The 14,124-nt window shown below is 29.3% G+C and overlaps 2 protein-coding genes across 5 annotated transcripts in view; one reads left to right on the top strand and one right to left on the bottom strand.

Moving 5' to 3' along the window:
* Positions 1-14,124, top strand: part of LOC107445576 (tRNA Selenocysteine associated protein) — a 363,438-nt gene that overhangs the window by 53,413 nt on the left and 295,901 nt on the right. The window lies entirely within an intron of this gene.
* The window catches only part of LOC107438489 (potassium voltage-gated channel protein Shab), a 137,164-nt gene that overhangs the window by 79,808 nt on the left and 43,232 nt on the right, over positions 1-14,124 (bottom strand). For all 4 annotated transcript variants that reach the window (XM_071182476.1, XM_043041864.2, XM_043041866.2 and 1 more), the window contains exon 2: positions 5,098-5,689. In XM_071182476.1, the coding sequence (XP_071038577.1) occupies positions 5,098-5,504 (407 nt within the window). In that variant the 5' untranslated portion in view covers positions 5,505-5,689. The remainder of the gene's footprint in view (positions 1-5,097; positions 5,690-14,124) is intronic.

The following is a 14,124-nucleotide window of genomic DNA, read 5'->3' as shown; positions in this document are numbered from 1 at the left end:
ATTATATTTTACACTAAAATATAAGATCCAAAAACAGTAGTTTGAAAAAAAAGTTTTTTTTATTCATATTCAAAAATTAATTAGTAATTAATTTCGTGAATAAAAGAAATTTCAATGATGAATATAACTGTTTTTCTTAGATCTAAATAGTTAAAAAATTATTGTTTAGAAGTGAGTCATATTTTGAAGATTTCACTTTTGACGCAGGAAAAAAACACCGGTGTTTCATGCTATATTTCATAACCATAAATTATTAAAATGCTAAATATAATATTTTTACTTATNAATCAGTAATTAATTTCGTAAATAAAAGAAATTTCAATGATGAATATAACTGTTTCTCTTAGATCTAAATAATTGAAAATTTATTGCTTAGAAGTGAGCCATATTTTGAAGATTTCACTTTTAACGCAGAAAAAAAAACACCGGTGTTTCATGCTATATTTCATAACCATAAATTATTAAAATGATAAATATAATATTTTTACTTATTTTGACCTAAATTAATACAAAATAATAAAAAGTATGAAAAATATGTTTAAAAATGATACGTCAAAGAGTTAAATGTTGGTGGTTTTTTGCTATATGGGATATAGATAAATCATATATAAATACCATTTAAATTACCCTTTAAAAAGAATCGAAATATATCGAAATCCTACTAATAAAACTAAATGTACATATAAGAAAAAATGTAAAGGTACAAAACCCGAAATGGGTTATACTAAGCAGAACTTAAACAACATTTCGAACTCAAGGTAACGAAATCAAATATCACCATAAACTAAGTCTGACAAAAACAAGTAAAGGTGTCTGCTTGAATCTAGAGTTTATAGGTTAAAAAGACGAGAACGGATCAACTGCATCAAATGTTAACGTTTTAATATATTCAATATAAGAAAATAAAATGACTTCACATAAAAAAAAGCATGACGCGGAAATAAAATAATAAATATTATTATAATTTACGAGATTAGGATCCTTATTAATCTATCCTTTCCTGGCATGTAATATGAGAAAGAAAAGGGCGAAATTATTAAAAATAAAGTTTTAGTATTAGGTATGAGCATTATTTTAGATTTATAAAATTTTGCTTTTTTGTGGTAAAATTTTTTTAGCTTCTTTTTTAAAAAAATATATCTATTCAGATAAAAAATTTAGCTTTTTATACCCTCCAACTACTATTCAGTTTTCGTACTTTGGAAAAATATTTTTTTATTTAAGTAAAGATTAAGTAATAATATTTCAATTAATCAGAATTAAAATAATTTATTTCATCACTATGAATAAATAATTTTATATAATATGTCATACAATATGTCAACAGATATGTTACATAATATGTCAACAGATATATAAATGTCAGATCGAATAATGCCAATGTCCATATTGTCTAATAAAGGTTTTATAGAATTTCTATTTGCTAAATAAATTCTTCTTCAGTGATAATCTGTAGTATTCTGTACTATAGTCCTATACTGTATATAACCAGCGGAAAATATGCTTCACTCAAACCTCAAAGTTTGGTGGTTATTGTTTTTAATAAATGCAAAGGGATGTTGATTTTTCAAGACATTTTTTTAAATTTCAATTCCTTAAGAATTATAGAAGAAAAAAACAAATACGTGAAATATTCCTAATTAGATTTCATTTCCACGAATACTATTACTAACTAATAAAAATTTTAAATAATCTAAAAATAATATTTAACAAAAAAAATTTAATGTTAGATTTTGTTCCGAATTTAATAAAAAATGCTTTTTTTAAATAACTTTTCAAAAAGAAGAAACACTTTTGTCTTGAAGAAGAATATATGAATTCAGATCTAATACTAAATTGTATTACTTGAAGATTCTTGATAATATTTAATATTTTTTTGAGAATAATATATTTCTTTTATATTAAGATCACGCAAATAATAAACGGATTTTTTTTTCATTCCAATTTGACCGTTGAATAAAAGTAATTATTAGACAATCTAAAGTAACTTAGAAAAATTCGAAACGCTCATTTTATTTATAACACTAGAGGGTTTTTGAAATAAAAAATAACCGTCTTCAATTACCTCGAAGTCTTGTCTTACAGTAATGAGTTTTGCTACCAATTTAATTCTTATCGAGTTAAATTCTTGTAGAAATTGCGTTATACTTTAATGATGTCCTACATAAAAATCGAGTAAAAGTAGAATTTCATATTTTATTTCAGGAAGTAGATGATAGATAACTATCTACGTTTACATTTCAAAAATTATTCAATTTTATTCTTGTTAAATATTTTATTTCAAAAGGTTATGGGTAGGTAAATATGTTCACATTATAAATCTATTGCAGAACCAATTATTATTTAAACATAAGTGAACTTGATACTTGCTACGATTGGTATATTCAAAGTGATCAATGTCAAATTTATGTCGAAAAATCAATTCCAGTGAATTTATGATTCATATTTAAAACCACTGCTAACAAAACGCTGGAGATCATTATGTGTTAATTTAACGATTAAAATAGATGAATGAATTTTTTTTTCTCTTTTGAAGCTTCGGAAATGATGACTTTGTTTGAAAATAAATATATTACTGCAATTTAAATTTTTATTTGTAAAGTATAGCCTACTTTAGTTGTAAAGTATAACATACAAAGAGCATTTTATTTGATACTTTGTAATTTTTCATTTTGCAACAAAACGTAATAAATTAGTCTTAATTCTTTTCATGATTCGAATTCAACACAACATAGGAAAAAGTTTCAGTAATGACTTATTGGACAAAGCAAATATTTTTCTGATGGATGGTTTACGCCGTTAGCGTCCAATTAATTTTACAAGTCTTGGTATTCATGACAATAAAATAGCATCATTAGCACAAATGTTTAAATTAGAAACATTTTAGGGACATTTAATAAAAACATAATTAGTGTATAAATTTAGGTCTAAACGAATTCTGGATTCAGTAAAGTAGTATAATCTAGTAAATTAAGCCATTTTGTTTAAGTTCTGAGAATTTTCATGAAGTAAAGCTTTTCGTTGCAACCAAACGATGCATTTCAATTAATTTTTGTAACTCGACATTTGACTAATGATGAGCACGTGCAACAAGAAAACTAACTGCTCGAGGGACTGAAGAAACATAAATGATGTTTAATTTATCTATAGCATTTCATAAAGTTTGTTTCTTAATCGTAAAGAGGAGATAGAAGACGATCTGGTTTTCAAAAATAATAATAAATAAATGAAATAAAAAAGAAGAAAAAGCACATTTTATAACTGGAAATAGTTAAACATTCTCAAAGCATTCCAGCTGTGACACACACAAAAGCAGTTCCAAATGTGAACACGCAAAACGTTTTATATTATTACGTTTGAACATACCAGCAATTAAATTGAAATGAGTTTTAATATTAAAAGCAACATAATTTAACCAGAAAACATTGACTTATAGTTAAGTTGATAGGGGTATCGTTAGAGGGGGTAGCACACTTTTTGTTTTTTGAAAACTGGTTATTTTAAGTTTTATACATATATATATAAAAAATAACTATGCATATATACATAAAACTGAGAATAAACGAACAGTATGCTAAAAACCAAAAGTATGCCCCCTCTCATGCTGCACCAATGGTATTCTGAAATTAAACATAGTAACAATTCATTGTGTTGACACAGGTTCGGTAAGTTTACTTTTAAAAATCTCAGATCTCTGTTACAGGGTAAGGAAAAAGATAGTTTGAGTAACTGCGATATTTACACTAAAGATTAATTTAACTAATCTCGAATGCACAAGAAAGTAGTTTAAAATAAATTGCTGACCCGGTACCAGGATTTATAGAGTCAATCTGCAACCCTATCTTAAAAAATACAAGCTTGTCTGCAACTTCAAAGTAGTCAAGTAGAGATTAATTAAGCTTTATCTACCATATGTTTAGCAAAATTTGCAAACATAAAATATAATAGAGTCGAACCCAAAAGCTTTGTGGTCTTTAAATTTAATTCGAATTTTATTCAATCATACTTTAGCTTTGTTCAAATTTAATCAGCTTATTCTAAACCCAATAAAGAAATCAGAAAGAAAGGCTGAACTTGCAGATGATAATATTGAAGTTAAAACTTTCTATTTATTTTGAAAGAAAAAATTAACGCAATCGTAATTTATGGTGTTTTGATTTGCACCTATTTACTGTTGCCTAAAATGAAATACTATACTGTCGCAAGTACTTGGAGGACAAAAACAGTAACAAAAAGAATAAAATAAGGATAAATTGAGGACGTGTCTTTTGTGGTATAAAATTTTAAAAAAGGAAAATTATTTCTTTGCCTTCATGAATGAAAATTAAAGACTCTTATTTTTTTGAAATTCATCGTTGGTTTTTAATTGTTTTGGGCTTTTTATTGCTATTTTTCTCCATTTTAAAAAAAAAATCTTAAGTGGAAAGTAATCTGTAGATGCTATAAAATCTGCAGAGTCCGCTGCCACTCTGGAGAGTTTCGGTTACCAGGACTGTAGACGTAGACAGTATGCACAGAACACAGAAGAAATGATGAAATATTCCAAGCTTAGCTATTAAACGGTATGCTTAACACAAAAGATGTCAGAACTTTCGTGGAGCCAAAAATTATAATAGTAACTATTAACTACAGGGTGATTGAAAGGCATGGTAATGGTCAAATATCTCGAGAAATACTCTTGGGATCTAAAAATCAAAAGATGCATTTAACTGTGCCGAACTTGAAGCAAAACCCTCTACCCTAGAAGTGAGGTAGGAAGCAACTTCAATTTTTTAAACAAAACCCGCAATTTTTGTTTTAGATTTAAATTTTCGTAAAAAGAGAATCCATAATTTGTACATATTTTCTAACGACCCCAAACTCAACATACATCCCAAAACTTCCAAGAAGATGTACCAGTAGAATGTAGTAATTACTTTCCAGTTGATGACCCAGCTTCAAGGTACGTGATCTAACATCGAGACTGGTGTCGTTGAATACTTCTTTTGGAAATATTTTACAGTGTATTTTATATCCGATGAATATTTCTTTATGATACTTAACCACTTCCATATTTTTCCGTCACTCAGCATAAGAGAAATCACAACAATATCATACCTGTAATCGTCACACATCTCCATGATAGCTTCATGCGTGTTACAATCTTTCAGCTTCCCCAGCCTCGTATGAGGTAGATTTTCCAAAGTCCTCCACAGCACTTCATGTTTTACACCACCCACATTGATAGTTACACGTTTGTTGAGTGTCCGGCTCTTCATGATCATGAAGGGTTCAGGAGGCAAAGAGGAAGTCGATCTGGACTGACTCCTCCTCAACGCTTGTTGGGGCCAACCTGGAGGTTGAGGCAGAGAGCCTGATGGTAGGTTAGCTCCATACGGCAATGTAGGAGGTTGAGGAATAGATGGAACATGTGGGGCAGTTGGAACGTTGGGAGCAGAGGACCCAACCAAGGCTATAGGAGGCCCTGGGTCCCATTTATTGTCCATTTTGTCTGATCTTGTCATATTTTCTGTGGCATTTTGACGATAGGGATCATTTTCAGCCGCGGAATTTGGTCCTTCCGCCACTTTGTACGATGTATTTTGGAGCCTGGTTTACCTATCGTGCTTTAACTGAAGTGAGCTATTGTTGATATTTCAAGACATCTTGGAAAGTTCGACATTATAAAGTTGTCCGTAGTAAGACAATCCTGAAAAAATAAAAATGAAATAGTTTAAAGAAAGAGAATTTAAAACCAAATTATGTTTTAAGTTGTTCTATGGAACTAAAAATCTTTGCAAAAACATTAGAATTAAAGATTTAACCGTAGACAATAAACATGAAACAGAAATACACTGGTGGGCAAAATTAAGAGATGGAAGACATTTTCCCAAATATCTCAAAAAATACTGAATATAAATAAATGAAATATGGTATGGATATAGCTTATTCCATGATAATAAAGTATGCAAAACAAAAATGAAAGTGCCATTCACTGGCAAGACCTATTGCCAATAAATCCAATGTAGTCTGAACTTAAGGATAAAAGATGACAATAAAAGTGAGGCTTGTACAGTATGTGTTGCCTCTAGTACGGTGTATGGTCACCCCTGACAGACAGCATGCACAACGAATATGCATGCTGTTAATAGGGGAGTTAAGGAGGACTTGTGGAAGACCCTCCCATTCCTCCATCAGAGCAATTTTTAACTCCAGAATGGTTCTGGAGGGAGTTTGGCGTATCGCAATAGCTCTCCCAAGAGCATCCTAAGCATGTTCAATAGGATTCAGTTCAGAGGATTTGATTGGCCATTCCATTCGTTGAATATCCTCGCTTTCCAGATACTTATCAACCATGAGAGCCCTATGTGGTCGCACATTGTCGTCCATAAAAATGAACTCAGGGCCAACAGCGCCCCTGAAAAGACGCACATGGGGCTCTAAGACCTCCTGCCTGTACCTCTGGGCATTCACGGAACCATTGTCAAACACATGGAGCGGTGTGCGGATATCTTGCATGTGCGAATGAATGTGCGAAAATGCTTTCCATCTCTTAATTTTGTCCACCAGTGTATTTGTTATTCTTTGCACGTAATTAAATGCCAACCTTGATGACGTGTGTCTTGAATAAATGTTTAAAAATAATGATTGATCAAATGTCATTTACCTCACGCAAGAAACACATCTAATTCACAAATATTATGCAGTGTTCCAATAATTCTAAAAAAATTACATGGTGCCATTTAGCAACACAATGTCACAATTACTGACCTTTCTCTTTGATTTTTACTTCAGACCTACACTTAATTTTTCTGAGTAGGTGATAAAAACATTAAATCGTAAAGTTGTCATAAAGGTCTCAATGTACAGTGCGGGAAAAAAAATAAAACACCCTAAATAACTTTTGATTTAATGATCGGATTTTTTCACGTTCTAGGATTCAATCTTAATGGCTCGGAAGATTGACCTCAAATATGCTAATTATTTAGTGAAGACGATATTTTAATGTGAGAAATCAGACGCAAAAACATACTTTCTCTGAAAAAACAATCAACGGATTCGGAATTCTTACTCTAAAATAGAAGGCGTAGCCACAGTCTGAGAACTATGGTCAGTAGTTTGGTCGGAAGAGCGGTTTAAAGTTTGGACTCCTTACATTATCATTATTTTTTTTTTGCGTATTTCGCCTTAATTCAAGACTCTTTTTAGCTAATTGTAAAATTTTCGCACTCAATTATAAAATTTGTTTATTAAATTCCGTGTAAAAATTGTCAGTAAATATCATTTTTAATTATTTTATTTACCAATAATCGAAAAAAGTTTTTAGTTGTAGGTTATATGATTCTTACGTATTCTTATAGAATGTAAATTTACATGGCAAAATACAAAATTTGAGCAAATTAATACAAATTAAATTTTTTTCATTTTTTTGAAATTAATGGTGTAATAAAGAAAAAGGTACATATCCAGCATTGTATGTTGAGTTGCACAAGGGTGGGACGCAGCAGTTGCCACCAAAAACATTTACTATGTTTAATAATCGCAATAGACGTTTGAAAGTGCTAAAAGTATTTTTTTTTTAATGTTTAAACACGGTAATTTTGATCCTTCCAACTCGTATTGACCAGGAAGATCAACCCTAGAAAAAATTAATTAAGGGATTGGGAGGTATGGTCTCATTCACTATACTCATCCGACATTGCGCCATTAGATTTCTGTTTATTCCAATCATTGAAACCTTATCCAACAGATTAAGAGATTTAAAATTTTGATGAAATCTAAAGTACCATCACCAGATATTCTGTTTAAAAATGAATTACTTTTTACAGATTCAGCATTGAAAATTTGCATACTAAAAGAAGAATTGTTATTGATAACGAAGATGATACTATATCCTTGATTAAAAATAAAAACTTTAAATTTATGTGCTTGGGTGTGCACCATTTACTATATTTCGTTACTGTGATGGCCGTTAATTTTTTTTATTTAGTTTACCGAATTATATCGTATAATAATCCTTGATGTTTATGAACGCATAAGTGAATGTAAGAGTGGATAGAAAGAGCAGAACGAAGCAAACCAATTCAACGAATAAGAAATCAGATATTAAATAAAGTAAACTTACAACTTATATTCTTTTATACTTATTTATAATCAATAAAAACGAGAGTTAAAATTTTGAATACTAACAGTCGATGACCATAGCTTTTTATTTAATGCAGTTTTTCAAGGTCATTTTATATTAATTATATATGTAAGAAAAGCATTTTTGATTATCCGAAACTTAATCAAAAATGTTTTTAATGTTTGAATTAATGCATACTTATATTTGTATATATACAGGGAGTTCTGTAATTAACGCTCTTAATATTTATTTTTGAAGTTCTGCAAAATTAAAGTAAACTGTATGCTAATTAGGTATCGCAAATAAATATTAATGAGAAAACAGTTTCAAAATAAGACACCTTACAGTTGAGAAAAACGGTACAAAATCTATCGAAACCAGTATGTTTGACAGATAAAATTTGAAAAGTTTGTTAATGGTCATCTTTTATCTTCTTTGAGTTTTCTCTGAAAATTAAACAGTTTTTAATCTTTTAAAGTTTTCTACTCCTCGTTAATGTTTCATCATGTCTTGATAACGTTTTTCTTTTTTACTAGCTTAAATCTTATTATTAGACTTGGAAGGATTTTCATTTCTTTTTAATAGATTTTGTATTAAGAGCGGTTATTATAGAACACTTCGAATATCCTTGTGAGTGCCAGTGTCCAACATATTGGGTTCAAAATAATAGTTTACTTAAATAAAATGGGGATTTCGATAGCATTTTTGCTATTCTTACATTCTTTGAAAGAACAGAATTGCTCATCAAAATTTCACGAATCATTAAGATTTTTATAGTGTTTTAGTTCTTCGGAAAAATATAAATTTGTTATTTATAATATGTATACTTCGATAGCATTTTTGCTATTCTTACATTCTTTGAAAGAACAAAACTACTCATCGAAATTTTACGAATCATTAAGATTCTTATAGTGTTTTAGTTCTTTGGAAAAATATTAATTTGTGACTTTTAACATGTATATTTTTTAACTTAATTTTTTTTTACTAGAATTTCAAAAACATATATTACGAGTAACAGCATAATATCATGAATCAGATTAGTTTAGTCTACATAAATTAATCCAAGACGAATTTTATTAACACAAAACATGTTTTTTTTTCTTCCACTGCAGTAAATGAAAGTTTTTCTGTGGAGTTTGCGAATTACAAATAAATAGGAAAAGCAAATTCTGTAATAAGTAAACGCAAAGTTCTTAAAAGTGTAAAAGTTTATGAGAAGTTCTAAAATGGAACTAAACAGGCTTTTAAGGGTTGGTAATGCAATCTGTTTTAGGATCCAAGCAGACAGGTTTCCAAGGCGACCCAAAGACTCGCTTATTGATTTAGTTCCTTTTAGAGAACAATCTAAGGAGGGGAGGAACTTCCAATCTTCAATCATACTTGCACATTGTTGATCAAACTATTATAAAAACAGCACACATATGGGAGAAATGTATCAGCATCTTTCTATTTTTAGTTTGGAGAAAATAAAGTAAATATATCCTGGAATTGTTTCATGGAGTTAATTTTTTTTCCTGCATGCTAGTCTTAAAACTTTTGAAACAATCGGAAATTGGATGGAATATTGATTATTATAATTTTAGACTGCTGTATAAAGAAAAGCTGAAAATAAACATTGGCGTAAAGAATGCTTTAGAAAACTTAACCTATAGCGTAGTTAAGCAAAAAAATATTTAAGTTTTTTAAAAATAAGTATAAAAATAATGGCTAACGTTTTTTAATGTTCTAAAAACTTTTTTCATAACTAGATTTTTTTTCTGTACCATCATACAGTTTGATTAATTTTTTAAAAAAAAGTTCCCCCTTTTTTTGAAGTTTGTTAAAATTAATTAATCTTTATGTTGTTTGTATGTATGTAGTTTACTTACTCTTTGACGCAGAATTTTAATTTGTATTTTTGCATATTTTTTTTCTCATTATTTAACATAATTTTGGTCAAAATAAGTATAAAAATGTTATATTTTGTATTTTCCGAATTTATGGTTCTGAGATACAGTATAAAGCACAGGTGCCTTTTCCTGTGTTAAAGGTAATATCTTACAAACACAGCTCACTTCCAAACAATAATTTTTCAAATTTGCACTTACTTACTGTTATTTTGATTCAAGAGAAACAGTTAGTTATTCATCAATGAAATCTCTTTAATTTGTATTTACTGATAGTTTTTTGATTATGAATGAAATTAAAAATTCGAACTACTTTTTTTGGATTTTATATTTTGGTACAAATATAGTTCCGATAATCTAACAGATTTTTTTAGCAACTTTTTAAATTGTTTTTTATAATTAAAGAATAACGAAATATATTTTTCTTTGAAATTACAGCTTAAAAATATATATAAAAGGAACACCGGTGTCCCATCTGCGTCAAAGGGTTAATGCATAGGATATTACGTAATCACTGCCCTTAATACATATATTTTGAATTTTACCGAAACCGAATTCAGAAGATATAAGGGTTGCAAACAAATATTTATGCTAGGAAAAAAAGGAAAAGTAATCAAAAGCTATGTGAAAAATGATTATATGTACTCAGTAACAAAATAAGAAAACGAAAAAGTGAAAATAATTTTTCTAATATAATTTACATAACATATTGTCTTTTGCCGGTTTCAATGGACTATTGAATTTATAAATGAATTTTTGAGTTTTTTCAAAATTGAATAGCTTATAGTGCCTAAATGATTGCTTAGTTAGTGGCTTAAATGCTTACTTTGCAATGCATATATAGAGCTCTTTGGTATCGTTATAAATTGTGGTCTAGCTTACTACGTCACATATAAATTAATAAATAAGAAATGAACGTTAAATTTGATTGATGATTAATTTTAATTTTTAAAAAAATTAGAACTTCATATCCTAAATTCAAATTCTTTTTAAAAGAAGAGCTTGAAGCTATAGAATGGTAAACCTTACTTTTTTATAAAGTGACATTTCACAAAATACTCCTAAGTATTTTTTCCAAATGGGTGATTTATAGGTTATCTCTGTTTCTTCTAGATAACAGCCTAATACACAGAGAAATTCTATTGCCTACATGAAAATTGTGGTATCTTTCACCGAAAATTATTTCTCGGGCAATTTCAAAATGTGGTTTATCATTAACTCCATTAAAATATAGATATAATTTTCACTGATTATCGTGTAATCAAGAATTCAAAAAATAATTACTAAGAGTATTTTCATAAAATGCGTATGTAACGAAGAGTGTAGGGTACGATATCGATCAAAGCTACGATATTAAAAGTGAACAACAGCCAAAGAGAACTTGTTGAAGAACGAATAATCATCAACGAGCAATCACCTGGAAATCGACTTTTCATTTACTTATTAATGGAAAGAGGTAATTTTATAAAATCGAACGTTCGTTATAAGGAAGTTAGAGTAAAAAGAAATTATAAAGAGTTCAAAAGAGGTTGGGTGGGGTGGAGGAGTTAATTTAAAACCTGTTTTGTGTCGTGTAAGTATTTCAAAAGGTGATTTTCTATTTAACAAATTTTCTATATAACGAACTTTTTTTCGGGATTTAGCGGTTTCGTTAAATAGAGGTCCGACTGTATACAATTTCAAAATATGGTAAATCATTAAATCCAAAAAAATATGTAGATATAGTTTTCACTTATTATTGTGTAATTAAAAATTCAAAAAATAATTACTAAGAGTATTTTCTTAAAATACGCATGTGAAGAAGATTGAAAGGTACGATATCGATCAAAGCTACGATATTAAAAGTGAGCAACAACCAAAGAGAACTTCTCAAAGAACGAATTATCTGCAACGAGCAATCACCTGGAAATCGACTTTTCATTTACTTATTAATGGAAAGAGGTAATNTTCTAATTCCACTTCCAATAACATCAAAAAATAGTTACTTACAAGAATCTTTCGCAATGGATATTAAAAATGCAAAACTTAATAATTGTAGAATAAATATATATATCCAGAAAGCTTTTTTTTTTTAATTTCTTTGATAAACTTCCTCTGTCCTTGCAAAATCCTTTCTGAATGCTGTTCTTATTCAAATAAATTTTAAACGGTTAGTACTAACCGTTAGAAAATGGGTCCGGTGGTCGGGGCGAGAGGGAAAAATATTGGTCATGTTGATTAGAAACAAAATATATTGAGTACAGGCAACCAATATTTGTTAAAAATGCAAAAAACAAGAAATAGAAAGTGGGTCTGGAGGTCGGAGCGAGTATAAAAAACGTTAATTTGATTGATTGGTATCATAATTAGCTAGATAAGCGTGAGATATTAGAGGAACCTAAAAGAAAGCGAATTTAAATAATGGTCCGATGGTCGGAGCGAGTGCGAAATTTTTTTTAATTTTGATATGTGATACTAAGCTAAAAATTAAACAGACTACTAAAACAATTAAATACTATGAAAACTCAAAAGATAAAGAGTGGGCTGGTGGTCGAAGCGAAATTAGTTTAAAATAGACCAAACGGGACAAAAGCCGAATTTGTAACGGTGCTACTAGTGGTGGCATGTGAACAAAATTTTATCTATAAAAAAGATTGTATTAGACTATGAAAAGCTAAGAATAGAAAACAGGCTAATGAGGGATATAAAACTCAGAAAATTTATGTTGAGTTGTGTTAAGCATAGTTAGATAAGAGAGCGCAATATAGAAACATTGGTAAATACTAAACATGTTTAAGACATGGTTAAAATTGGTAAAATTAATAAATGCTATTGACACTTGGTCAGGGATAGTAAATAAAAATTAATTGGGTATAGGAAATCGCTATGACGAAAAAGTTGCAAACTTAAAGAAAGATTAAATTGTTAAAAGCATTTTTGGTAACAGCAGCAGATGATATGGCCAGGGACTGTCCCGTTGATGATATTGAAGCATAACAATTGTCAACCAGTAATCCAGCAAATCTAGTTAAGTGATGACACTAAGCTATGTATAAATATGTAACCGAACATTGTACAAATATATGTGTATACTTAAGAAATATTGTAAGATAGTAAAACACAGAGACATGATAAAAAAAATAATTTAATGGCAAGCAAAAATTAAACACAAAATAAAAATATAAAGCCCTAACATATGTAAGATAATGTAAAAAAGCATTGCAAGAACCCAAGTGGAATTAAAATCAAAACCTAATGAGAATGTAAACACTGACTTTGATATTGATATATGACAGCAATAAAATGAAATTGACACCGAACAAGTTAAAAGAATTAAAAAAATTTAATTATTCAAGAAGTGATGAATCTGGCTAGATGATAAGCACTTAACTGCGATTTTCATCATGAGATTGTTTACAAATTGCTATGGGGAATAGAACACCATTAATAATGGAAAAGTGATGTGACTTTAAAAATTTTTATAAAATCAGAGGGAGGGCATAAAATAAAAAGAAAGATGTCGTTTAATCAGAAACAGTTGGGAGAAAGAAATATAAAAAGTTTAGATAAAATTGTAAACAGCAAGATATTAATTAAAGTGTAGAAAGACAGCTTTAACAAATGGCAAAATTTAACATAGCGACAACCTTTACCCAATCGCGACATATTTTGAAAAGATACAGATAATAAAAGTACCAGACCGCCGAAGATTAAAAACTTAATAAATTCAGATAGATAATCACATAGGCGTTTGCAATAGAATGTTTTTGATCAAGAATGAGATCGAAAAAAAATTAAAATAAGTAGCCAAAGTTAACGAAAGATTCCACTTGTAGTGGATGACACGTTAATATGGCGGTCTGATACTCTAAGCCTAAATCAATGGAACATCAGATTTCAAACATTCAAAAATGGAAAAATTGGCCAACCGGAGACCGGAAAAGACTCACCAGGAATGCCTTGCCGGATTACAAGTTGAATTTAATTAACTTCGTGGTGAAAAAATGGATATTTATTTCTTTTAGAAGATGTTTTTGAGGACTCCATAGGAGTTGTTGTTTCGTTGGTGGGGATCTAGATCAGCTTTTCCCTATGGTATACTGCCATACAAATCTTTATGGTTACCATTGGCCTATGGTATACTGCCATACAAAT

Source organism: Parasteatoda tepidariorum, chromosome 6 (assembly GCF_043381705.1).
Source record: "Parasteatoda tepidariorum isolate YZ-2023 chromosome 6, CAS_Ptep_4.0, whole genome shotgun sequence".
Classification (NCBI taxonomy): domain Eukaryota; kingdom Metazoa; phylum Arthropoda; class Arachnida; order Araneae; family Theridiidae; genus Parasteatoda; species Parasteatoda tepidariorum.
The sequence above is the reverse complement of the archived record's forward strand: the minus strand, read 5'-3'. Positions and strand labels throughout refer to the sequence as shown.